Source organism: Aptenodytes patagonicus, chromosome 18 (genome assembly GCF_965638725.1).
Source record: "Aptenodytes patagonicus chromosome 18, bAptPat1.pri.cur, whole genome shotgun sequence".
Taxonomy (NCBI): Eukaryota; Metazoa; Chordata; class Aves; order Sphenisciformes; family Spheniscidae; genus Aptenodytes; species Aptenodytes patagonicus.
Window position 1 is genome coordinate 7,878,502 of NC_134966.1, and position 27,387 is coordinate 7,905,888.

Consider the following 27,387-nt stretch of genomic DNA (forward strand, 5'->3'; position numbering starts at 1 on the left):
AGACCAGCACCTGAACAGCTTGCCCAATGCCCACGGGTACTGCGTTAGACCCAAAACAATGTCCCTCCTCTCCTACTTCGACGCAACAGTCACTCCAGCAACTCCTACATTACCACTGCCCTGAAGTTCAAAGGGCAAGGAGCACCTCTGAAAACAGGATCAGTCACACCTGCACTTGGAGAAGGCAGGCATGGAGACACCAACACAGCACTGTCACCAACACCACTGGTGCTCCTCACCTTCCAGATCTGGGCAAGGGCTATGAGGAGTTAAAACCATCCCTGCTGCTAAATGGAACAAACAGGTTCTTAGCCAGCTTACCTCTGTTTCACCAAAGATAAGCACAATCCCCCCCGCAACTCTGAGGATCACGAACGCAGTCCTCTCCACCCTGGCCCAGCTGCTTGACTGGGAAGTCACACTGCGACTGTGCACGCTACAGAGACGCAGAAGACAAGCAGCAAAAGGCCATGCCAGGCTGCGCTCCTCAGCTCTGTTTTGGTGGATCCACTGTACCTTTCCTGTCGGTCTCTGTTGCATGCACTAACAAAATGTCTCCTGATCCACCACGAACATCTGGCCCATCATCTCCCTGCAATGAGAACAGAAACACGTTAGGCTTGGTCCAAGCTCCCTTCGGCCTGGTTTATCATCTCTGGGGTTCAAACTCGGCAACAACTGGCAGAGTACGCAATGTTCCTGGCACTGCTCGCAGCGCAAGCTGGGACATGGGTCTTCAGCACGGGGCTAATCCTGGAATTTGAATAAAGCATTTGGTGTCCCAGATGAGGATCTGGGCTGATCCTCACTTGGGGTCTCTGACTCCTTAAGGCCAGGCTGCGAAGCTCAGTGAAAGCTGAACCTTCTGTCCACAGAAGAATGAACAGAAATGTCCCAGACTCCCAAACGCTCCCAGAAGACCATTAACAGAGCAGTAACACTGTGTGAACTGTCTCAAAGAGTGGGATCATGTACCACAGCGGCTGTGGGGTGAGAGGTCATGCATTCAACTTGCATGCTCCTGGAACATGAAAACCTAGCAAGTTAATTCCCTAATCTGGAACTAGTTGGCTGGAGGTCAACTGAAGCGATCCAATAACCGGGAGCAGAAAACAGCCCTGCTAACTGCTTGACCCCTGCCTTACCACTCTCTAAAAACATCTTTCTTCTAGCTACTGCAATTCACAATTAAAAATATGCAAAACTGATCTATCACTCAGCCAGTGGTTCCCACGCTGCAGGAAATGGCTTGCAGTGGCAGGTCTATACCGTTTCAAACATGTAGACCATAAAGAAAAGACAGAAAAAGAAGAAGTTAAGGGTTGACACATATCTGCTAGTCCCAAATATTCAGACACCACTGATTTTTAATTTTTTAAAGGAAATATTCCTGCAGAGGAGACTGGAGTCGTGCCTGGCTTCCCTTGGTAATGTCTTTGTCATTTCAATATGCAAAACACTGAAAAAAATATGGATTACAGCCATGAAGCAGCTATGTCTAAGATGTGAATTTTTCAGGTGACCCTCTGGCAAGACTCATGAAATACTACTTAAGGAATGAGTAATAGCTTCTCCCTCTCTCCTGCACATCTCAGCTGACCAAAGAACACTCCTTAAGTGCCAGTAAATGCTACATTCTCTTGGTTTTTCAGGCTAGCCCCCTGACAGTCTGAAAGCTTCAAAAGCCTGCATATTCCCTCAAGCTGCAAGTCAAAGACAGCTTGGTTCAAGAGCATAGTGAGCAAAGCTGTCTGGGCGTGCACCTAAGGCTAGAAACAAAGCCATTTCTCAAATACAGAAACAGTTACTTTGGCTGCTCTTCCACATCTGTAATATAACGTCCTGCTTGGGAAATCTGCTAAACCTGCCGTCAGACTGGAAGGCCAACACCATAAACCTGCACCTGGATTTATTGTGCTCAGGGTCTCAGGTGCTTCATTTCAGACTGTCGCAGGCTGAAGAGGTGGGAAGGAGCAGACTGGGAAAAGGGCACAAGAGATGCTTCTTTTTAGAGAGACATCTCACATTTTGTTAAACCCTCATTCATTGCCGATGCTCCCTGCCTGTACCAGCATCTCATACTTTCACAACAGCCTGCACACATAAAGCTGCATACCACTTCTGCTGCAACCTAGTTTTTCCTATCAAATAAAAGCTGATGCCTTGCTTGTGCACACAGAGAATCAGATTTCAACACAGCATAAACCAAAGAGTATGAAAGCAAACCCTGAATGCACCTACCTCTTGCTTCAGTGTTAACCTAGCCATAATTTCACTGTGGTCGATAAGGGATAGCTCATCTACCTCTTCCTCCAACTGTGACGATTCCAAAGCATCTGGTGACTGCTGCTGCCTGTAAAAAAAGAGGCAAATACCCATCAATGTCATTGCCCATCCAGGGGAAGAGATGTTGGGTCCACCTGAGCTCTCAGTGTACAAACCTTCATTAAAATACAGTAAGTACACAGACAGTCTGGAGGTAAATCTTTTACAAACAAATCCAAACGTCTAGCTCTAATTCTGTTGCTTTGTGCATCTCTTGAAAAAGAGAAAGATGAACCTTTAGGACCTGAACACTTGTCTGCCTGCATTTCTGGCAGACAGGATTTTACTATGCCCTGCATAAGTACACACTTCCATCTCTCCTTAATCCACCAAATTTTTAGTGCACACAAATCTAAGCCCTTCCTTAAATGTATAGAGACTGAGCATGCTCTACACGCATATATCTTAGTCAGCTCATGACCCATTGTGCTGCTACAAGGGGAGATGACAGGCTCTCTTTTTGCAGGAAGATAGAGCAGAAAGCTCTGACCACTTTTTTGGTGTACATCCACAACTCTAGTATTCCTACCCCGAAAGGCTGGTACTCTTCTGCCTGGACACATGCTCTCTGTGCCTGTATTCCTAAAAAAAAAAAGCACACGTTCTTTGTAGCTTTCCCCAGCGCAGGCCAAAATCCCATGCACCAGTGTATTTTCAGCAGATAGTGAGCTTTGCAGAGCACTTTTGCATTGTCTCCTTCACTGCAGGGATTAAAACCCTCAAACCAACTGCAGGAAAATGGGGGAGGGAAGTTGACTGTCACACACAAAACAATGCCGTTCTGTATTTTTGCTTTAGAAATGCAATTGAAGAGCAATCTCAAGCAGCAGGGAAGCACTCACTCCGCTCCTCCTGAAGCCCATCTGTTACAGCCTGCACCTCTTCATTTACATAGACAAATGATAGCTAAGAGCATTAGAAGGGATATAAAGCCTCCTGCTTCGGGGCCTCAGCCAGCCTCTAACTAGCAGGGTTAGGAAGAAATTCCCCTCTGGAAGACTATTTCCCAACAGCGATACAGACTTTTTTTTGCATGTTTCCCTGGAAGCAGGAGGGAGCAGCCAGTGTCAATGACAGGACTGCCAATTAGATGGACTTTTAGGTTGGCTAACACAGGCTGCATTAACCCCTACAGGGTCCCTGAGTTAAGTAACGACATCTCGCCGGGATCCTCCTTGTTCAGCAGGATCCCACCACTCACCAGTTGTGCAAAAAAAAGCGGGCTTAAAGTTTAGAGAACATCAAGAAGGTCGAGGGCAGAACAGGCAGCCCCAAGGACGGTTTGGTAGAGGGCAGGGCTAACGGGATGCTGGTGAGACTCTGTACCCTTCAAGGCCGGGAAGCAGAGGTACCAGGGGAGTCAGGCTCACCTTTCAGCACCATCTTTGCCTTCCTTCCCCATGGCACTGCTGTTCGAAGTGGAGTCTTTGGAGTGGCCGTCTTTGACGGAGGGAGATTCCTGTGAAGAGAAGGAAGGTTTTTGTTATTACGTGGGGTACTACACCACAGCTAGTCTTGCATTTACAGTCTGACTGCCTCTAAATGGCCCTTTACTGTAAATTCCTACAGAGTGGTTAAAGATTGATGCAAGCTAATGCCAAATGCCAGGAAAACACCGAAGTTAATTAGACAGGAAATTTGGGACCATCTCTGGAGACTAGCGTAATTAGTACTGTTTGCTTTTAACATTGTGAAATGATGCTGAAAGTTACAACACAAGTCAGCTGTTGTCTTGGATTTTAACCCTCTCATGACTTCTTTTTGTCCTCCAGCCCTGTTGAAATACACTTGCCCTCTGCTTTAATCAAAACGGACACAGCCAGCTCTAAACTCTCCAGTTTCAGTTCCCCTCCTAGTCACAGCCCCCAAAACCAGCCTGTCTTAGGGGGTGGCTGCACGCTGCTGTTCCTACCTCCCTTCTCTCCCACCAGAAGAGGTTACGCAATGATGCAATGTTTCCACTTCATAATTCACGGCTGTGGAAATGAGGCTAATGCAAAAAAGCAGAACCCTCTGAACCCGCGGCATGGAACAGCAGGTAGAGAACTCAAAGCAAAGATACAGCATTTTAAATTAGCCATTTATTAAGGAGAAGAATACCCATGAACAGCAAATGAGAATATTAATCTAACAGTGTTGGAGTTCAGAATTATTTAATATCACGCAGACTGAAACTTGGAAATTCAACCTACTGAACAGACTGGACTGAAACCACCTACACGTTGTCTATTCGGCCTGGAAAACGCACTGGTGAGTTTAGGTTTCTCGGTGTCTGCAGAATTTTTCCAGACTATATCTGTAAAGCCTTTTGCTTCAAAGTTGAGAGAACCAGCTTGCAGCTGCCCGAAAGGATGGGCCTGCCTAGATGTCTCTTGAAGGGAAGTGATGGGAGCACTATCTCTTGGCATATTTAACACCAGCATGGATAAAGGTCTCAGAGACATCCTGCAGGAGATGTGCCTTCCAAGATGAGGGCAGGCAAAAAGACCGCCACAGACCTCTGCCGCTGTTTCCTATGACCCAACAGGAAGACGGTACCTCCCTGCAATGGAAAACACCCTGTCTCCTCTAGGAAATATCTAAGATACGAGTCTTGAGTAAAGGAAGAAACAGCGTGCGATTACAATGCTAAATCAATCACTTACTTCATGTCCAAATAGTGAAGGAAAAAAAAAATTTAGAGCACAAGGCTTTCTGTATTAAAAAAGGGAAGCCAAAGCAGTTACAAGAATAGACACGGCCCCAGGACGGCGCTGGTCAGGGTGCAGCTTTCTGGAAGGGAACCTCACGCAAGCAGCTCCAAACAGACAGCGAAGCACAAATGAAACAGCGTGGCAGGAAAAGCCGTCCCTACCTCCTGCCGGGGCTCACCGCGACCCCGAAAGCATCGCCTGCTCTCCACCCAGACCTGGAGACCACCCAAGCCTGCAAGCCAGGAGTGGGCAAGCAGAGGGACTGCCAGCAAGGGAGCCAGGGCAGCAGGACGGACACAGGAGCTCCACGGTGTGCAGAAGAGGCCGGTGCCAAGCGCGTCAGCCCCAGCGTGAACTCAGCATGCACCAGGCAGCCCCTTCCCGGTGTCCAGCCCTCTCCAGGTTACTTACTCCTTCAGAGCGAGGGAGTTCCCCGTTGCTCTGGCCAGAGGAATACAGATTGACGTATTCACCCTCACCAGCCTCCTCACTGGCGTTTTCGCTCTAAGAGAGACAGGATGAAAGGAAATACGTGATGGTGCCCCCCGCCAGCACTTGATATTAGTGAGTTAATGTGCCCAGGGGCTGGGAGGAGAAGCGCTCTTGGCGGCTGCTGTCACCTAACTGGGAGCCCTTCCTCCCGCTCAGCGGCCAACACCGGCCACCGAGGCTGTACCTTCCTGGAGGTAATTATTTTCTGGTTCTTGAGGACTATCCCGAAGGCCCTGAGCAGGACAGCAGCAGGCAATGCTTTGCAAGAGCTGCCATGGACTCCAGGTGAGACTGTGAAGGTGCAATATGCACGTGCAGATTTCAAGGTTACGGAAGCTGAGCATTCAGAGCTTGACTCACAAGCGCTTGTCCTACCCAAGCTGTAGTCCTGCTGCTGAACACAGATCAGCCCTGCAGCCCAGAGGGTATCAAATGTGTCTCCCAAACTATGCTACAAGCACAGACTAGAGCCATCATGCCCAACTAAACCAAATTCGAGGGCTTCTGGGCTGTAACAAGGACGTAATGCAAGGAAGATGCAACAGCAAGGTCAGGTCCAAAGCGTGAAAACCTGATCGTTTATTCTGCAATCTGTGTCCCTCTTCCAAACTTTGTGAAGAGGCAGCGCTACCGTGCACTGTGCTGACAGCTCTAATCCCATCAATGCTAGGCTTTGCAGCAAACAAAAGAGGAACTGCCTTGAAGACGAGGTTTTTAAAAAAGTAGCTGTGATGCACAAACCTGCCAAGCGATCTGCAAAACTCATCTGGGACCCTAAATACTGATACTGCCGTATCAGTGTGGGAACTGCGTTAGTCTAACTTCACCAACACGCGATGCTTTGCACCAGCGTGCACTGCCACCAAGTGCACAGCTAGGGTTGCTGGTAAATGGAAAGAGCAGGAGCCTGGAGAGAGCAACAGGTTTATGCACAGGAGAGACAGAGCCGGAGTGCACCCACCGCTCCCGGGGGCTCGCCAGTGACTTAGGAGGCAGCAGGGCAGCAATCACCAAATCCTGCCACGGCAGCCACTGCAGGATGCAAACCACTGTTAGGAGCCCGCGTTTAGAAACAACCAACCTCGCAAAGCACCCTTTTACCTGCCACAGCTTTGTATTACAATTGCAGGAAGCTACAGCACCTTCTCCTCTCCCCTTCCCCAGCATTTGACATTTTATGTTTCCTACATATGTGCTAACATTTTCTCACACCTGCTGAGGTTGTTAATTTTGCCAGCGTTTTTATATGAAATTACCTCTCTGCACTTCACACGCATGTTTGGAAACCAGATCACATTATGCATGTATTAATACAAGAGACATTTTCTTTAAAAAAACAAACCAAATAAACCCAGCCTTGTGTTAAGGTGCATTATCTCTTTGGATAGTCTCACCGAAGGCGTCTGGAGAGAATCAGTGAAAGAAGTTTCAGAAGGAAGGCAGACAGGAGCATTCCCGTTAAAGCTGCTCTCCTGAGAAGAGGAGTTTGGCACATCCACAGTGCTGGGTGACTGGCTGGCTGCGGCAGGCACCGCTAGGTCAGAGCTCTGGGATGGATGGACGGGCAGAAAAGGTGGGGTGGAGCAGGAGGAGGAGGTAGAAGAGAGGAAAGGAGGTATGGAGACTTGGTTGTGAGGCACAAAGTCCTGGGAGTAGGACCTAAACACAGATTTGTACTGCAGGACACAGAGACATACAACACAAAAACACGGAAGACGGGGAAAGGAAAGAGACAGACAAAAGAAAAAGTAATTAGATCGGCAGTAGCGTAGCAGTGACAGCACAAGGCATTTCTAACACAGGCACCTCTCTGTCAAGAGGCGAACCCGAACAGAGGCAGCGCTATTTTATCACCCACACCTTAGAGCAGGAATTGCTACCTGGGACACGTCAGCCAGTTTTTTCACGGAGAGGCATGTTCTTGCACAAACAGCAGCCGGGCTGCTCATCTCACAGAGGGAAAGCGGGCATCAGGGTATTTACTTGCAAGTATCCAGCCTTCGCTAGGGAGGGAGAAAGCCTGGATATCTCAGTACTGTTAATGACAAAGTGCAGCTTGAAAATCCCTTGAGTGGATGAAAGGATGCGGAGGCATACAGAAACCACAGCTGTGAGCATGCTGGAAATATCTAGATAAAGAAAAGTACTCCGAGTGCTTATTGCTTTTCTGGGATTTTCCACAGGATCCAAATTTGAGATGCCGTTTGCTCCAGCCCTGTAATTTAACAGCTACTGTGTCAAGTCTGTTCCAGAACACACAGCTCCCAGGGAGGAGTGGCTGGATACTGTCTTCAAAGTTACACTGCTACTCCTTCCCGTTCAAGAAACATAGGGAGCAAAAATGGTAATTGCCCTCAGGAGCGATGAATTCCTTATCAAACCAATCCTTTAATGCAGTGCCTCGAAGAGTCAGCTGAAGAGATGAAAAGAGATCATCTGCGTAAAGCTTTATTTCACTCTCTCTCCTAATCATCAGATTACTGTTCAGATAATATTAAACAGGGTGCAGTGGGAATATATTGTGCCAAGAAAAACAAGAGCAACCCTCTGTCTTGTAACATCTGGTACTAGTAAGATTTGCCATCAGGGTAAGTCCAAAACAAAGCTGACACCCATCAAAAAAAAAAAAAAAAAGGACAATAATGCTAAACCTGCTGGAGAGGAGTTTATTTTAAAACCTGTAGAGCTCAACCACTAGCGAGATCTGTGTCGTAGCCAAGTGGACCGAAGGAAGAATCACATCGTCCAAAAAAACCCACGCTGAAATGAAGCCGTGGCGGTTGCCTGTCTGAGAGATCTGGTGCAGAAGGCTGCTGCATTACAGAGCTCTCAAGAAGCACAGACACAACTTGCTCAAACCAGGCTGAAAAGTGACACCGCTGTGATGTAAAAAGGAGAAGGGGAAACAAAAGGCATGAATCGGAGAATTCAGGCTACATTTTCTCAGGAGAGTTGAGCGGGTGATAAAAAGCAAAGCTTACTCTGTCACCTGAGCCGCGGCGGCAGCATCCAGTTCAGCAGTGGTATTTTTTTTTCTACCTAGGAAAGATGTGAGCTTAAAAATCTAAACTGAGAACAGCCTCCGGCCAGAAGCCTGGGCAAAAAAGCTTTTCCACTACAAAGGAAAGGAAACGTAAAGGTCAATGGCTAGACTTTACCTTCCACCACCTTAATCCTCGAGTGGTTGCCCTCCGAGTCCGGCAGTGCTCTGGGTGTATTCTCGGGGCCCAAAACAAATTGCAGGCCATAATACAGAAGAGCAGAGGGAGATGCTTTGGAAAGAGCTTAAAAGACTACTGAAAAATAATTAAAATGCAAATCCCTACCACATGCCTGTGGCTAAAAGGAGACTGGCCCTGGGACAGGCTCCTCTCTCTTCCTGCCTGTTTCTTTCCGGATGAGCAGCCCTGGCTCCAGGGACACTGTCAGCTTTTGGTGCTGCCTCAGTAACAATGACAAGTCTAATCTCTGTATTTACTTTCTGCCTGGATAAATGCTCTACATTTATTCATTTTCACTTGCATGGCACAAAACACTAAATCCCTCGTAAGACGCCAGGCTCATGACATCATCTTGGCTCAGCAGATTCATTATGCCTGCCCCGTCTCCCTGGTATTTCATGATCTCACCAGCACTAATATGCCAACTATCGCCCCAAATCCCAGGCTAGACCCAAAAAAAAAGAAGAGGAGCAAAGCGGATGGAGAACGTGTACTCCCACCAACCACTGCTGCAATGGCTCAAGAAGGCACTCAACAAACTGCTGCCCCGATAACGAGATCCTCTGCTCCAGTAAAGGAAATAATTCGCTCAAACAGAACCTATGTGCCAGCTCCCCGAGAGCTGGGCTTCCTGCACCCACACGAGACAGGCGGCATATGCTGTCCTTCACTTTGTAGTTGATGGGACATCTTCCACCGAGGAGTCCCGAGGGGTTTTTGTCTCTGACCTGCTGAACCCAGAGAAAAAGCCAGGTTTTTGCAAAGCGGCAGTGGAGCTCACGCAGGGCATGAGTGAAAGGAAATTACTGTCCTCAATCAAGTCACTCTGGGACAGGCAGCACCCTGCGAAGCTCTCACGCTGCGTGATGGTGCTGGCAGGGTTAGTTCAGGCCAAACGCCGGCTGGGAGTCTCAGCAGCTGAGACGCTGCCCGGTACACTGCCTGCAGGCTGAGCTAGCAGCTCGGGGAGATGAATTACTGCTTCTGGGGCAGGAGAATTTGCACAGCTTCTGCCTTACATAGTTTCAGAAACATTAATCCCAATTCAAAGGCAATTTAGACCTAAATATAACATAACATTGCATAAATTTTAAAAGTTTGAATTTGGATACGTTACTACTGACAATCGCTATACATTCATCTCTCCTCAGCCTCATCAATACACTTTCCAAAACAATATCTTGGCATGAGATGTGTTGAAAATGCCGGTTTAAGGCCCAGGTACCCAGGAAAATGCATTAATCTTCATTATGTGATCCGTGAACAATCATTTAACGACGCAAGACATGCTCTCAGCATGCTGTTAACAAAGGGAACAGTGCAGAGAAGCCTTTGGTGTGCTGGCATTAATTAGCCAGGCTGCTCTCGACTTCCAGTCTTGTTGTAAAGTCGCATCTTGTAGAAAGCGAGCCAGGGAGCCCCCTCCTTCCTCCGGAGCCTGCAAGCAGCTCTGGAATTCCAGCTATGCAGCCATGCTGGGACAAGAGCCAAGAATGAAGCATACTTTTAAAGGGGAAAAAAAAACACCCTGCGGTGGAGATGATGTCCACACGGCACCCATTCCTGCTGCTCCCCAGTCCAACCCAGCCCAGCCCAGCCAGCAGCTGCAGCAGGAATTGCGGCAACAGCTTCCACGGGGTTTGGGTGTTGTACATCTCTTGGAAGCCCTGTCATCCTTTAAAAGACATACTTTTTTTGGGAGGGGACAGTCCATTCAACAGAACTGTCACAAGCAAACTAGTCATCCTCTAGTCCTCCTCCCAAGAAATCACAGGCAACGGTTTATCTTGGAAACAAATCAGTGCTTGTTTTAATCTGCTGCTTAGAGGTTTCTTGCAGGGTCAGTAAGGCCTGGGTTATGGCTGTACTGACACAACCTCCTACTCCATGGCTTTGCTTTAAGTGAAGTACTTCAAAACAATCTCTGGGAAAGCTAGAAAGCAAGGTGCAACCGGATCCTTTGAGAAAGGATGCTTTCCTCTATCCAAACTCCGGCCATGCTGCCAGGCTCCCACCACAGGACCAGAAGATGGTCACCCAGCACGAGCGATCCTGACCTGCAACGGCAAACAGCCAACACAGGGAGAGGAGAGAGATCTCTCACCAGTAAAGTGGATTTAAAAAAAAACCCCAAAACCAACCTATCTGCCACTGGGGAAGTACTTCCACAAAGCGTGCTTTGAGCTCGCAGCAATCTTGTCTTCGGGGAACAGCAGGAAGCTAACGTGCCCGGACCTGAATGTTTACCACACACCGCGACACACAGAGGTCTTCCAGAGATGGCGTCTTTCAACGTTTTCACTTCGCTGCCTTTGATTTTTTGCAACGGTCAATATTTTAGAACAGCTTTCCATCATTAGCAGCAGTGTTCCAGGATGTCCCAAAGGTCAATGACATTACGACCGTTTATTTGGATTAGATGGCAGGAGATAAGCACTCTAATAGAAAACTTATTTCAAGAGTGACGCTCCTCTACATTCACTACGCATGGCTGGCCACAAGTAACAGGGAGACAGAGTGTTTATGCACGGGGAGTCACCGGTTGCGAGTAACAGCAGTCTCCATCCTAAATTCAAAGCTGAATTCAATTATATGGCTGTCAGAGCATCTGCAGCATCAGCAGACACAATCTTTACCTTTTAAGCACAGCCTTCTCAATTACCCTACGGACTACTTCTGCCAAATTAATCTGCAATCCTGCCAGACGCTCCCAGATCAGATAGAGCATCAAACTTCCAAAACATGAAGCTATCAGAGGAAAGGATCAATCTTTTAGATCTCCTCTGCTAATGCTATTAAGAGAGCGACGTGGGCAACGTGCCAGAGCTGGATGCCCAAATTCTAACAGTAGAGAATTATGTTCACAAAATACTGGGTGTTGTACAAAACTGCTACACCCTAAGAATATAATTGCATAGACAACTATTGGAAAAGACTTCCTATCTCATGACACAATGCTGGGCTTCCAGGTACTTTTGCTAATGAGGAAGGAAATGCTCCTACAATGAATGGCTGGAAACACAAGCTGCCAACAGAATGGCTTCAAGCACTGCCACAGGAAAGGCAGCAACTCCTCACGCTTGAATGTTTCTCAGCAAAGCCTCTGACCTGGCTGCACAGCTGACCTCCCTGTTTTTAGCGATGGTTAGCAGAGCAGATGGATGGATGGGGATTGCTGTTCCCTTGGGAAAGGGTCTCCCAGCTTCTGCACGAGAAAACACAAAATCCAAACTTCTCCTTAAGTGAGAGGGATTCTTGTACATCTTTGCAACAAAACAAATAAGAGGGCAGGGGAGGAAGAAAACATTTGTAAGATTTATTAGCCATGCTATCCTGCATCTCTTTTTTGAAACTATCAGGAGAATTCAATCTGATCCCACCTACAGCGTCAACTCTTGTTTAGCTTGTAGACTATACCACCGTATCTAGCAAGCAGATCTTTAAAAGGCAGAGCCTGGAGACAAAGACAAGACTCCTAAAAAGTCAGTCACACAAAAGACGTGTGACCTGTGAAGTCAACAGGGGACTGTTTAGAGAGACCTGCACAGAGACAGGTAGTGCTCCAACTGCAAGAAAAATGTATAAACCACCGCAGGAAGTAGTTCTCAGAAGCAGGATTCAGTGATGCCAGCATGCAAGAGCACTATTAATACCACCGTCCAGGCCTGCCATGGGCAGTGGAAAAGAACACAAACACAGAAAGAACGCTAAACAGGAAAGGGAAAACAATACCTAGACCTCAGCAGCTGGTTAAATGGATGCAAATCTTTTTTTCCTCTTCCTTCTGCTCCAAACTAAGGAGCCAAACCCTGCTTAGGACAGAAACGAACTCACACACTGTGATCTCCCAGTCCCGGTTTGATTGTGGCTCCCACCATCGGACCACCATATGAATCAAAACAGCTCAGTCTCTGCTGAGGGCCAGAGCTGCGGCGTGTGTTGCAGACTGGAAGTGAGCTACACGAACAGGAGTGAGGCGGGGAAAACATGCGAAGCACATGTCTGCATTCTGTGCGTCTTTAAACACTTACCCGACCCTCCTTTTCCTGAACATACGTTAGCACACACACAAGAAAGAAAAACAGTTGCTGTGAATTTTCTGTGCGCTTGCTCAATTTGCTCAAGAACGGTGGGAACAAGTGAGAACAGAAACGCTGAACTGGAGCTTTCATAAGGAAATCGCTTGCGCCTTCTGCTGGAATCCAACAGCCAATTTGGATTCTGGAAAATTACTGGAAAAGTTTCTTAATTAAAAAGAAAACATAAGAAAAAACGGCATTTTGAGAAAGGCAAGTTATTTCTCCATAGTGGAGGATGCAGCCAAATTTCCACTAATGGCATGCACATGCCCTGGAGAAACAACTGTGTTCTTTGTTTCAGCGAGGAAAAGCTTCCTAGCTGTAACTGAATGCAAGACTTTCTGCCATCTTTGGTGGAAAATATGTGGATGGACAGCAGTAGAGCTTGTCACCGGACTGATTTCCTCTGTCAGTGCGGAGTTCCCCACCTGCCAGGAAGTAACGAGATTTCAAATTCGATTCCTGCTGTCTGGATGCCTGCCCACCCATTTCCAGTCAAACAGCACAAGGAGTTAATAAACCAAAGGACAGTATCTCTGTCTTCACAAGAAGGGAGGGAGGTGATCAGCTAGAGAAAAACTACTGCCAACAATTACCAAGGAGGATGATTTCTTATTGCATCCCTCCTTTCCCACTATTTAGCAACAGAAAGTACTTCCAAAAGAGATGGGAATCCCTAAAATGACTCTTGACAGTACAATCCAGTTGTCCCCCTGATGTGGGATTTAATGGCGTAGCTGTGCATGGGATGGGGAATACAATGCTGCAGTTGCTTAAAAATATCAGCCCACGCTACAAACACGACCCTTGCTGGCACAGAGGCCAGACACGAATCAGACTCGGTTAAAAAACACGCTCAACTTGCCAAACCTATGAGGTTTGATCCAGTTGCTCAAGATCTGCCTCTATCCAGTAAAAGCTATTACCTCTGACACAATTTCCTGCAAAGAAAGGAAAAGCGCTATTAGTGGGTTGACAGACCAGTGGTGGCTTCTGGACTGCAGCAGCGTCTGCAGTGCTGATTGGAAAGAAAAAAGTCAGGGATCTAGAAAAGAAATTCATACATTAAAAATTAAAAGAGTAAAGATGTTCTGAACAACTTCACCTCTTCTTTGCTTCAAAACACTGTCTGAAAACAGTCTTTTTAAGAGCCGTAAATCAGTAGTAAGGCACTAGTCCTTCACCTGGAGCACAGAGCTAATGGGCTAACGTGCAAAACATAGTGTAGGCTTGGCTTTCCTGCTGCCTGCACGTGAACAGATGGGTACAGGGCCAGGTCTTCCCTCTGGGATTGACTCCTGCTGTCCACCCCAGGCCAGTCTCCAGGGAAGGAAAAAAGCACATGGCACTTTCTGAAAATTGGCTACGCTTGGCAAACCTGCAACGCATTGCTCACGTTGGGTCAATGGACAGCCATTTCGTTTATCAGCTCTGACTTCCTGGTATTGATCTAAGGAGGTTTTTGCTTCCTGTACAGAGTGGATAACAATTAATGTAGGAGACATATCATTTTAAGAGATTTGATAATCACCACTGATATTTGGGTACACAGGAGGCCAACTCCTCCGTTGGCTGGTATGCGAAAGGTGTGCTCTCCCTAGCATTAACTCCCTTGCTGGGGCTGGTGGAAAGCTACCGCTTATTTTTTAACAGGTTTATTGTTGTTCACCACAGTGCTCACTTGAGTGGCCTTTCTTTGGTGAGAGAGTTAAAAATGAAGACATGAGAATAAGAGGAGCAGAGCGACGTGCTTAAAGTGTTACTGGTGCAGCTCACGGCATGCCTCGCGTGAAACGGCACGGTCTTTCCAGCCAATGCTCGGGAGCAGATTGCAAGAGGGGCTCTGGTCCTTCTTAGTGCTGAAATGCAGGGTGTCACCCTGGGAATGATCCAAACCTTGACAGCTGTTTCGCATCTCTGTCTTATTAGGGATAGGGAAAATGGGATAAACCATGGTTATGGTATTACATGGGTCAGCTATGATGCATGTAAGGACATTGGTATTTTGCAGCTCAGAGACAAAGAGAGACTGTCATAGTGAAAAATCTCATTTTTGCCTGTGAAAAAATAGACCAGCTAGAGTCACAAGCAACTATGAGATTATCATAATTTAAAGGCATTAATGGAAAAATCACCATTTTTAATTCAGCTTATTTCCTTTGTGCATTTGACAGAGCACTGCCTAATTGTTCTCATTGCTCCTCATGCTCCAGCCATTTATTTTCCCCTCACCAAATCCTTGCAAAAATGAGTACGGATTTTTTAATGAAGTTTTAACATTTCATAAAATAATACTTTCACAATAATGTAGTCCAAAGCGAGATGAGAACAGGTCAGAACAATTAAGTAGGTAGTAATCATTTAATCCAACCTGGATGCTTTTTTAAATGAAAGTGCTCACATATTTTCAGAGCATTATAGTATCATATTTATAGCCTCTCAATTAAAACAAAAACAGTCAAGTGCTTTTACCTAGTCTTATAGTTCTGTGTTTTGCTTGCAAGGATCACTATCAAACAAGAGCGCTGTACAATTCAGAACTTTTGCATTACTTCAAATTTTAAAACTGTTTACCACAAATTTGTGCAAGCACTAACCTTTCCGCACCTCAGCCTTTTCATCTGTGCAGCAAAACTATGATACTGCTCTCTCTCACACAAGTGGAAGCCAAAAGCTTTAATTCCTTCCTTGTGAAGTAGCACTACTTGTAAAGTGCTTGAATACTTTCTTCTTCTTTGGACCAACGATTATTGCTAATTTTTAGAGAATGAGTAAGTGTTGAAATGGGAAGATAGCAGTGGCACAGTGGGAGGATACCGTTTTCAAACATTTAATATTAAACTAATTGAACACTTCTGAATTTTCTCAAGTCTTGTCTGACAATTTCTTCTCCAGAAGAAGTCTAAATTACTAAACATCCAGGTCACTGTTAAAAAATAGTCTATTCTCAGTTGTTATCACATGGCAATCAGAGCATAACCACATAGTTTTACATGCAAACGAGCCCCATAATGATGAGCTGGTGGAATCCCATGGCTAGATTTAATTTCATTGTATTAACACTGTTATTTCTACCATTTAATTTAAGCAGCTGATCACAGATTTAAGCAGTGTTCTAAGATTATTCTTATTTTGATTTAAATCATTCTCAGCTCCTCCTGCTGTTCTCTGTTCAGACTGCTCACAAGTGCTGTAGGAGAGAAAACCCTGCTCATTCGTCAGCAAATCATACAAGCTTACTGAGCTTGTTTGGGACCACGGAGATGTGAAGGGAAGCAGACAAGCAAATATGAGATGAAAGATCTGGTAGAGGCCATTTTCTAGAAAAAAAATTAAGGAGCTGCAGCCACTGTTCCATACATTTGACTAAATCCATGTATCTCGGGGACGGCATCTTGTCACTTCTCCAAAGGCCAGACTCACACAGCAGCCTTTAATCGACTCATCCACGTCGCTGACATTATGCAACGGAACAAAAAGACTTTGCAGCTCCAATGTGCAGCCTCGGGAACATGTAGGTCAAAGGAGTGTGCCTGGGCACACAGGCCAGCTCTCCTTCGTCAGTCCCTCGCCACAAATGTCAATACCGATGTGTATGTAAAGTAATGGAAGCCACACCTCCCCTGTGCTTCATTTAGTAGGATTTACACACAGTTTTTCTCACCTGGCTGATTACTACATGAGTTCAAAAGCCCCCAAAAGAACCTTCACCTTTACCTGCAACTGAGAGCGTTTAAGCACAGAATTTGCACACAAGCGTTTCACCGACACAAATACGCACACGTGTTAAAGTGCGGAGAGCAACTCACCGAATGCACAGGAAAGGAGCTGTGCCGGTTGAGAAAGGAGTTAGAGACTGACATAGTGAGGCCCTGAGTGGCACCGATGTCCTCGGGGGTGAAGGGCACTTTAGTTTGCTGGACACAGTAGGAGACAGAAGAGAAAGAAGAGGCAGCATAGGAGGCCTGCTGAAGAGGGGGAAGAAAGCAAGAGACAGAAGACACAAAGAAAGAGAGCACAGAAAAGGCTATGAATAAAGGATAAGAAATGCTAACTGTAAAACAATGCATATAATGGCTCGCTAAACAAACAGCTATTCATACAGTTCATCAGAGCCAGACATACCAATATGCCTTTCTTGAGCTCAAGAGGCATGACAAAAATCACAGTTCAAATCTTCTTTGTTTCACAAATCCCTTAAAAATAAACTCCCACCTCCCCCTTCCAGTTCACCCATGGACAGCTGCTGTGGGGAGAGGCAAGCTGTTCCTCACTGCCCTTTTTTCTCCATGGTGTGGAGGGCAGACGCCCAAAGGAGGAACTGGCTCTTGCTTCTAGCTGTTAAGGAGCCGACTCTTGCAGATCACTGTTTTTTTGTGGCAACCTGCAGACTGGCAACTTGGTCTTTCCAGTGTGATCTCTGGGCCCTCACTGGTACTGCTGAGATACTGGGTAACAGTCACGTACGGCCATTTTTCAGCCCAATCCAAACTGATGTATCATTTGCACAAGAGGGAGATATTACACTGTAAGTAACAAATACTAGTAAGGAACTTCTCCTGAATTCCACTATAGGAAGGAGTGTGAGGGAGGCTAAGGTATATCTAGGTTTTCTCAGCTCTGACTTATTGAATATAATGTGCAACTGTTTCATAAATAACATCCGAAGCTCACAAGAAAGGACTTCCTAATTATCATTTTATAGAGGAGTCCATCCAGCAAAACATGCCTACTGCTAGAGCAGCTGATGCCCATGTGATCTGCTGTTTCAGAAATTCTCATGGCAGCAGGAGCAGAAGAACAAGAGTCTGGTGGCTTTTACAATGACTGTTGAATAAGCCATCGTCTGCTTGCACCACTTTCCCAACAGAGAGATGAAGGTAAGGGTGGCAGGCTGCACTTGAAGAAACCTTTGCTTCAAGGGAACTGCAAGCAACACCTTGATGGTATCAGCTTGCAAGACTACAAGAATGCCTAGCAGGCAAACCAGTGACAACTTGGCTGCCCAGATAATGATTAAAGGGCAGCAAAGAAATGCTTTGCTTCAGCTGACAAATTCAGAAAAGGAGCAGAATTTCCCTTCTGCACAATGGCTACAGTAAATCTGTGCTTTACACACCCTCTCTCATGACTGTGTTAAGACCAAGTCACCACTGGAAACTATCACTAGAGTGTAGCCACCTCTAGGAGGAGGAGGTAGGGCAAGGGACTACAAGGTACAAGTGACAGTGCAAGGATCACACTGACAAGGGGACCACGGACTCTGGAGAACTGCTTGATCCTTCAGAGGAGTCCTGTAGACTCTTCAGTGTCCCTGCAAAGCAGGGACACTCACCAAAGATGGGACACGGGCGTTTAAGGTCTCATCCCCACAAAGCAATAATGCATACTACTCAGTTTAGCTTAGCCAGAAAACATTACTTTATCTTTTTAGGACTCCTACCTGTATCACAGGAATGTAGTTATGCAAATCCCAAAATTAGAGCTCTTGGTTGCTTTTCCCATTTGATTAAGAAGTAACACCCTGGGACAGTCAAACTTTAGCATAGATAACATGAAGAAATATTGCAACAGTTGCCCTCATGATGGTAAGACCATGGCTCTGTTCCCACATTTCCTCCTGTTTTGTTAAAGCCATGGCCAATTTAAGTTAGCTACATCAGCACAAAAGATGCCTTTTTTTTTTTAATAAATAGAGCAAATCAGATAATTAATATAAACAAACCCCCTAAGGTTGGAGTTAAAAAAAAAAAAAAAGATAAAAGAAAGGAAGACCCTTAAAAAGAAATAGGACAAAATCCTAGCTCCACTGAGGTTGGAAACAAAACTGCTGCTGCCATCACTGAGGCCAGGATTTCATCCCCTACATGGAAAATGGCACTCGCTGTACTGTTAAACCCACCACCCGACACACATACACATGTGGATGTGCCTTTTTGTGCTGGGAGTCTGGAAGGGCTAGCAGAACACTGAAAAACAGGTAAAATCCTGACTCACACAAGGGGACTAATGCGGAGAAAACATGCTTGAGTTAAATAATGGCTATACCGAAGTTCTGTGGCTCTGGCAAAGACTGAGCCATAAAAGCAGTTATTATGTTTAAACAGTTATTATTTGTGGCATCCTTGACAACAGTTTCAAAACAGCATTGGGAACAACAGTGCAGCAATCTTTTGAAAATCGTGTTGCCCAGCGTGTCAAAATCTTCAAAGCAGTTGTTGTTACACAAGCCTGTAGTCTGGCACAGATTCAGCCATGCCATGTGGAAGATTAACGTTTCATTTTTAGGGCGTTTTAGGACTTTCAGAGCTTGTGGGGAACAGTCTGAACGTAGGGTTAGAAAGGAGCTCAAAGGAGATGATGCAAAATGCCTAAAAACATGTTAACAAGATGACAAGGAGCATGATGTGGTAACACCAACGAGACATCCTCCCACCACCGCAGCCTGTCAGAAACAGGAGTAGCAAGAATAGAGCTGCTCCTGGGAGGCCGGTGTGCCCTGCCGGGCAGGGCGCCATGGATGTCACTCACCAGCTGCCGCTGTTTCGGTGGGAGAGCAGGAGGAGGTGCCAGATCTTGAGAGGGGTCTAAGCTGATAAAGGAGTCATTGAACCCATAGACTTCCATGAGGTGCTTGTTCTTCTGCTGGTAGATGTGCTCGTTCTGAGGGGTCTGGTAGAACATGGACGGCTGTGGCTCTGAGTAGTCTTCCACAAACTGCATATATGCCATCACTGCAAAAAAAAGGTCGCATCACTGTTCCTGGTCCGCACGGTGCAGCTGCAACAAGCAGGCATTCTCAAAATAAAGTAAGAGTAAGGCCATGCCACTCTCAGTCGGGCTTTGCTGCAGGCCGGGAGCAGCAAGGCATCCGTGCCCTGTTCACAGGTAGCTCACACAGTCAGTTGCCATCTACCTTGCAGGAAAGGATCTAAATATCCCATCCTGCAAGCCAGGGCACAACAAACATAATCACAGGCCACAAACACATCTGACAACAGTTTAAGGAACCAGCGAGGTCTCCAGACAGCTACTTGAGAAGTCTGATTCACTGACTCTTAGCCCAAATCCCTTCCTCATGTAACCCATGGCAATTTTGAAAATATTCAACAGCTAATGCCCAAACTCACCAAAAAAACAGAGTAACTTTAGTCTGCTTTCTAGGAGGCACAAATAATCTTGTACAAAGATGCAACCTTGACAATAAATCTGTAATAATTCTTGTACCTATAATAAGTCTCATACCTGTAGTCAGCAAGATTTCTAGAACGAGGAGGCTTGCAGCCTTTCTCCATTCTAGCAAGCTGATAAAACTGTTATCGGAAAACACCTACCTGTGAGACTGGGTGTACCTCTCCATCAGCTATTTATATACCACTGCCAATGCTGGCACAAGAGACTTACCTTGTAAAAGTGCCACTGACCATGCCTTCCTACCTCCTTAGCTCAAATCCAACACCCTTTGCTCCCATCCCTATTTAAAGCATCTTATCATCTCCAATTTTTGAATCCAACTGACTCAAAAGCTTTCCTGAGATGTGGTTCAATGGAAATATTAAAGGGGATCAAATCTCATTTAGAGGACCTTTCCGTCGGTACAATATCCTTCCAAAATATATGAAAAAAACCACACAGGTCTGCCTATGCGGCTCTGACAGAGGATTAGTTACAGCTGCAATATTTTAGTGTTGGAGGGGGAGAATGACACCCAGTGTCATAGAAAGACTACAAAACCCCAGAATTATTAAGGTTCAGAAGTGTACGTAATAAATGTAAAATAAAGAAAGAAAACTCTGCTATATACCTGAGAACAGGAGCAATAGATGTATTTAAGTGTCATAAAAAGGACTAACCAAGGCCTTTTTTGTAAATATGCTGTCATGCACGAGATACGCTGTGATCATTCCTCCCTTCTTCCTGATAAACAAGCAGTTGTCAGTTTTTGTAAATCTGGTCATTAGGTGGCAATTATTCAGCTTCTGCTGGCATTTCAGTTGTACAGCTGAAATGAATGGATGACTTCAGTGAAAGCTATAAATACAACGACCACAATGCAGTATTTGCACATCGTGAAGCCGGTTCCCACACTAGCTGCAAGGCAAAGCCCCCTGTTCACCTGTCAATGCAGATCTGCGGGCCAGCCTATTTCAAACAGGATGCAGCCGTGCAAACGTGTCGGCAGGAAGGAGTCGCTTTGCACCTGTCTTTTGCACCTTTTTTCAGATTTCCTCTAATATTTTAAACTCCATTTAGAAATGGAGCTAACACAGCTGCCCCTTCCCACAGAATGATATCCCTCCTCCAAAAAATAGAATAAAGAGAAAGGAAGAGAAGAGAAAAAAAAAAAAAAAGGTCATGGCAATCGGCGTGCAGGAAACCTCAGCTGATGGATTTCAATCCCGACCGGTAACACCTGCTGTCCCCATCCTATGACCCCACATGGTGCTGCCAGTGGACAACCTGTTCATGTCCCGCAGTACTGCCAGCTCCTGCACAGCTCTGCCAAGGCTGCTGAAATTCTGACCTCCAGTACCCCCTGCTACCCGAGCCTTGCTCCTCTTCCTCCCCCAGCCGCCCTCCTGCCTTCCCAGCACCACTTCACAGATGTAAGTCACCACCCTTGCTGGTTCAGACCTCTCCTTTTTGAAGTGAGTGTGACAGAGGTTTCAAACTGCACACACATGCGTGTTGGTGTGCGTTTGTGCCCGCTCATCTGCTGGTGTCAGCACTCATGTTAAAGCCAAGACCAAATTTCCTCATGCCCGTGAATTTTAGCCTAAGTCCCAACAGTGAAAAGAAGCACGTTCTGGCAATTTTCTCTTAGTTGAAATCATGGTGAAGGAGTCTTGGTGTAGAAAATACAGAATTGCTAAAATAGTTTTCAAACGTAAGTGATTCAGTTGACTAAGGTACTCCTATTAATACCTGTGCCCTGAAAAATGCCTTGGTACCATACAACAACATTAGAGGATAAGATCTAAAGAAGGCTTATGAAAGATATTTCTCTAGCAGCAAAAGTGAACTAAGGATCAAGACTCCTTGGAGAAGCGTAGAGGACAAGAGCTTGAGGGAAAAGACCACATTTTGAGAGCTCATCAACTGAGTAGGACAAAAGCCAAGAAGTCAGGCTTGGCAGTCCTGGTGCAATGCAGCTGACATTGCCAAATTCAGAGCAACCCTTCATGCAGAGTTACCTACAAAAACAGTGCTTCACTGAACGTCCAGATCTAAAGACAACACTTGGGATTGACAGCTGTGAGTTCCTGGGTTCAGACGTCTGTATGATGCTACAACTCGGGAAGTGTTGGCAAAAAGGGTATCACATTAGACACTTGTGTAAAATTAAATTACTCTAACTCAAGGTAGTAAGCCTGAATGCTGTTGAGAGCCTTAACTCAATCTGCAAGGGAATAATGAAGAGCTTTTTTATCTCAGCTCTTTAGGAGGCTAATGCATCCCATCGCCATGGCAGCTCCCCTGCCCTGCTTGTTACAGCTAGCCCAGGGTGGGTGAGCATGTCTCTGCTTCTACTTTGTCTTCTTCTCTGTTTTTAGGTGAAGCGAAAAACAGTTGGCATGGTGAAATACAAACCTGGCTCAGGAGTGGAGACGGCAGAGCGCAAATTCAAATGGGCATCATTAAAATGCTGCCAATCTTGAACAGGAGAGTAAGGGAGCAGGGCCACTCCTGAGACTGCTGTTTGCAAAGGGTCTTCTCTCTCCCGTCTCCCTCCATCCCTTCCCCTCTCTGCTGTGGTATTTAACAAGGCAGAAATTTAAAAAGCAGATGGGAAATTACATCACCAGCTCAGATCAGGCTGCACGCCCTGCAGCGACTCTGTGCAGAGGGAGGGATGGGGGCTGCAACCTCCACGGTGAGCAGCTGGGGTGGAGTGACACAGTCTCAAGGCAGCACCCCGGGAGAGAAGGGAGGCGTTGAGAGAGAAACCTCTCCCATCACAGTACCGTGCCCAGCTTATGTCAGTTCTGAACCCAGACAGAAAATATTTGGGGGAGAAAAAAAAAAAAATCTCAGACTGAGGCTAGGAACACCTTCCCAGCAATCTGCCTGCAGTGCCTTGGCTGTCATTTCTGAAGGAGCTAAAGCTGCTCAGGGATTTCTATCACACACCAGTTCTGCCCACATGGTAGAGTCACAGGTATTGCTCAGAGGGCACCAGCAGCACCCAAGCCAGCTCGCCGTGCAGCTGCTGGTCCTGGAAGCTGCAAGGAACTTCTAGAAGATTATCAGCAATAAGGCACATCTGCAATATAGGTAAGGCATAGTAGTACCCGATGAGGAGGACTCACTGGTCTAGCCTGACTCCTGGCGTTGTGTCAGCAGCCTGTGTTACAACTGGCCCGGAACAAGCGCAACAGATTTGTGTGCGTGGGCAAGAGCCAAAATAATGGAAATTTTTAAGCTATACCACACATCAACTCACTGGAGAAGTTAAGGTTAAATAAGCCAGCCTTTGCTGTCACCTCTGGGAGGAGAGCTGTTTTTCAAAGAGCTCGCATTATCCACTGGCTAAGCCCAGGCTGCCCTCAGCGTGGTTCCTGCAGTTAAATACCAGCTGCTTACAGGGCACCAGGTTGCATTTTGTTCCCACTGACAGGGAAGGAAACATGAATAAGTGCCTTGCTTCGAGTTTGCAAGCTGTTTGGGGGGAGGATCTTGTTGTTTCTGACTCTGGGCTCTTCATGGCAGAAGCTGCTCCATGTCTGCGTCTTGTACAGCAGGAGCATGATGCTGGTGCTCAAGCAGAAGTCTGGAGTAATTTGTCCTTAGCACAGTAACATGTACTATTATAGCACAGTAAAATAACAATAATTCATGCCAGGCTAAAAGGCTTATCACTCCTCTGTTTAAATTATAGAGAAGTCAACTCTTGGAGGTCCCTCTGAGCACAGCTCACAGCAATACACACTGTTAACCCTAGCAGGATTTGCTGTATATTATCAATAAAAAGACCATTGAAGTCTCTGCTGCAACATTTCCTGCCAACTACCAAAAGATGACCTACAACAAAGGGACTACAAGCAAGTTCCATCTGTGAGAGCTCTAGATCTTTTTAATAAATTCATGCATCTCCTCCGGATCCCAGGAGTTTGTTGGGGTTGTGGAAGCAGCACTGCCTCACCTATATGATTACAGAAGAATATCTACATGCATCAGCCTTCAGGCAAAAAAATCCTGGGTGCTACCATACAGCCTGAGTAATGTTTTACTGCCCTTTTAATGTTGAAAATAAAAGTAAAACTAACAACCACAAATCTGTGGTGTGATATAGTGTAGAGTAAAGACAATCTAAAACAAGTTCTCAGTGTCACATGAATGCAGTTAAAAAATCCGCAGCAGTCAGGTAACAGCCCAAATACTACTACAAGCTTTGCAGCAAGGATGCTTTACCAAACCATCAGAGCTGACAACACATTAGATAACAGCTTCTACCTTTCCTAACAATACAATCTGATCAATACTCCAAGAGCTTCTGATAGTGCCAGATGATTAACTCTATTCTAACATCAAAGAAAATTCACAAACAAGGCCTTGGTATTGAGGTTAAAAGTGTGCACGGGCAATAATGACGAAGATAGCTTTTAAAATTGTTTTTAAGTAACTCCTTGACATCTCATATGATAACAGAAAACAAAGCGCTCTCTCTCAACTGTCAAATTGCCTCTTACCCAAGATTCACGCAGGCGTCTCCCCCTACTAAAGCTGCCTACGTGTACAGAGGTGCATTTCCCTGCACCCATCCCAGTCTGCATGGTGTAAAACCACCTGGACCCTGCCCTCGTTATTAATATGCAGAGCCCACAAGGACCTGATCCTACAGTAAGGAGGCTCTGCATCACATCCCCTTGCAGCCGGTACTGCAGGCAAGTATTTTGAACAGCACGAGCCATAACAACCAACCCTGGCTATGCCCTGTGCCAGCATTTATTTCCTTTCTGTTATCTACAAACAAACATCTAAGCTCCTTTTTAGCTGCTTTCAGTATCTTTTAACTGCTTGCTTACCAGAGAGAGATAAAAATCATTTCCTATGTATGGGGACACTGAAGTACAAGACCCTCACTTTCAGGTGGGTCAAGCCTTGTGGTCTGATTAAAATCCCAGAGGGTTACAAATGTGGACTGGTCACTTAGGGATAATGGAAATGCTTTTAGTCAACGCACTTCTTAAAAAAAAAAAAAAAAAGACTGGCATAGTAAACTATCATAGCAATGGACAGAATACTGACCCTGCTGCATGACACACCGATCTCACTTTCACCTTATTCCCAGTGAAAAGACTATAAACTGCAGAAATGAGTCAGAAGGCCAACTCGGCACTTTTGAATCAGCTCTTCATTTGGGCTGCCAGCCATACAGTGTAACGCTGTTGATCCAGGTCTTGTATACGCTACCTCCTCATGCAACGTACAACTGCAAAGAAGCCAGTGACTAGTAAACTAACATCTGCTGGATCTCACTATGTAGTCCACAGCCTTCCTTGGCAGATCAGTAAGGCTGCTTTTTTGGCAAGAGGTTTCACGTGTTTTCAGCCATGAACATTAAGGAAATCAGAATAAAGCCGTGAGCTTGAGTCGCAGTCAGTACTGGTGTGCCAGGAGTCTGGCTGGGGATGGCGAGCCTTCGCATTTAGAGGCTGCTCATTTTAACGATGTGGGAAATTCTTAGGCATCCAAAGGAAATGAGATCCTGTAGCAAAACAGCAGTACTGGACGCTAGGTTAATAGTGTTGTCTTGCACAGCTATGTGGGTGACTGTGTTCCTATTGCCAAATAACTGCTCTGGCAATGCTCGGTTTTGGACAGAAAAGCAGCCCTTTCTCTGAGCTCTTGGAGAGTACCCAATTCTTTCCTGCAGTGGGAAAACATTTATAAAATGGGGGCAGGGGGGAAGGAATGGACATAAAAAGGGAGGATAAACCAGGAAGATCTGCAAGGCAGAGTGCCTCAAAGATTTGCACTCAGGTAAACAGAGAAGTAAAATGGTCTCACTATAGTAATGAAGATGCTGTGTGATGCCAGCTCCCCTGGGCCTTGAGCTCCCCGCCAAAGGACTGACACTTCCCTTCCATGCCTTTGACGCTGACTAACTGACTTTGACACTCAGCCTCACGTAAGCAAGGGCGTTACCTTGGGGTCACCATTACTTAGTGGTCATCAGAAGTTCAACAACTGCAAGGAAAAGGAAAGGTAAAAGTAAAACCCAAACACAAGAACTTGCTTACTGTGTTTGTTTTTCTTCTCTGGTAGAGGTGGTGGCTTCTCTGGGTCACTGTTAGAATCTGGAGCAGCAAAGTCAGAAATGAATTCAACCGGTGCTGAAGAGTTTCCTTGCTGGAAAGGCAAAACAGCAGCAAACGGCGTGAAGGGTACTGATGGGACAGACGCTGCATTCTGCATGTCATCCTCCGAGATGTTATCGTATTGGGAAGGGTGCCTCTCATAGGACACCCTGCAGCCTGAGTTATCTGAAGTCTGAGAGGCTGCGCTCCTCCTCTTCTTTTCTGGTAAAGCTGGAGGAGTCTCTGTTGGCTGTGCTGCTCCCGAGAGGCTGCAGAATTCCAGTGGAGGAGAGCTGCCCTGTGGGAGCTGGAAAGCATGTCCATGGAAAGGGGAGCCAGACTCACCCAAGGACTCTGGCAATGGGCTGAGGATACCTGGCACCTGCTGAGGTATCTGATCAGCGTTGGAGAGGTCCTGCTGCAGGAATTCATAGTCTGGATCATAGTGATCCGATTGATCTGGTTAAACAGAGGGGACAGGAGAATGATGCATTACTTTCTCTCTTTTACTGCTTAGCCCTTCTCAATTCTGCCCCTCCCACTCCATCAGTTAATTAATCAGCTCATTTAATCAGAGTGGTACTTCCTTGCAGCAGGGACCATCTTGCTACACCTTCTGTAACGTCCAGCCTTAATAAAACTCTCATTGTTATTTCTTTACACTAGCAAACAAATAACAAAAATTCAATAGGTAGATCATTGCAGAGATTATTTATGTTTCATATTTATATTTTCTTTCCTAGTACATAGATACAACATTGCTTTAGTCTACCAGGACTGTAATTTCCTACTGATGTCTGCAGACAAGGCTGAAATCAACAAAACATTCCACTTGAGAGCTGAATTGAGTTTGAACACAATCATCTATAGCTAGGGAAACACATTCCCCTGGGCTTTTTCCTATCTGACAGAATATAATTCTGCATAGAACCGCTCGCAGCAACTACAAGATGACAGTTGCAAGCACAATCCATTTACTTCTGCATCACAGCCACAACAGCTCCCGAACAAGAGTGATGGGGGCTCCTCCAGCAGCTCTGGACAACCCCTCGCTTACCTAATGTTTCACAGCTTGTGTTGCGGGAGCACTGACCACTGTCCCGGTCCAGGGAAGAGAGCTGCTCGTCAGATTTGCTGAGTTTGCCGATGCTACTGCACGGTGAGAGGCGAGGAGATTCCCCCCCGTAGGAGTGGCTTCCACCCGACAACCTTCTCTGGGCATAGCAGTCAACATCAAAATCCTTAAGCAAAAAAACCAAATAACCGTCATTCTTGG

At 46.0% G+C, this 27,387-nt stretch overlaps 1 protein-coding gene across 7 annotated transcripts in view; it reads right to left on the bottom strand.

Moving 5' to 3' along the window:
- RAPGEF1 (Rap guanine nucleotide exchange factor 1) overlaps positions 1-27,387 on the bottom strand; it is a 90,469-nt gene that overhangs the window by 11,823 nt on the left and 51,259 nt on the right. For 2 of the 7 annotated variants that reach the window (XM_076355448.1, XM_076355452.1), the window contains 9 exons: positions 27,169-27,352; positions 26,055-26,570; positions 19,342-19,544; positions 16,620-16,778; positions 6,905-7,186; positions 5,430-5,522; positions 3,696-3,784; positions 2,242-2,353; positions 517-592 (listed from right to left, as the gene is read on the bottom strand). In XM_076355448.1, coding sequence (XP_076211563.1) covers positions 517-592; positions 2,242-2,353; positions 3,696-3,784; positions 5,430-5,522; positions 6,905-7,186; positions 16,620-16,778; positions 19,342-19,544; positions 26,055-26,570; positions 27,169-27,352 — 1,714 coding nt within the window. The remainder of the gene's footprint in view (positions 1-516; positions 593-2,241; positions 2,354-3,695; positions 3,785-5,429; positions 5,523-6,904; positions 7,187-16,619; positions 16,779-19,341; positions 19,545-26,054; positions 26,571-27,168; positions 27,353-27,387) is intronic. The other 5 variants (XM_076355451.1, XM_076355454.1, XM_076355453.1 and 2 more) reach the window with 5 other exon arrangements.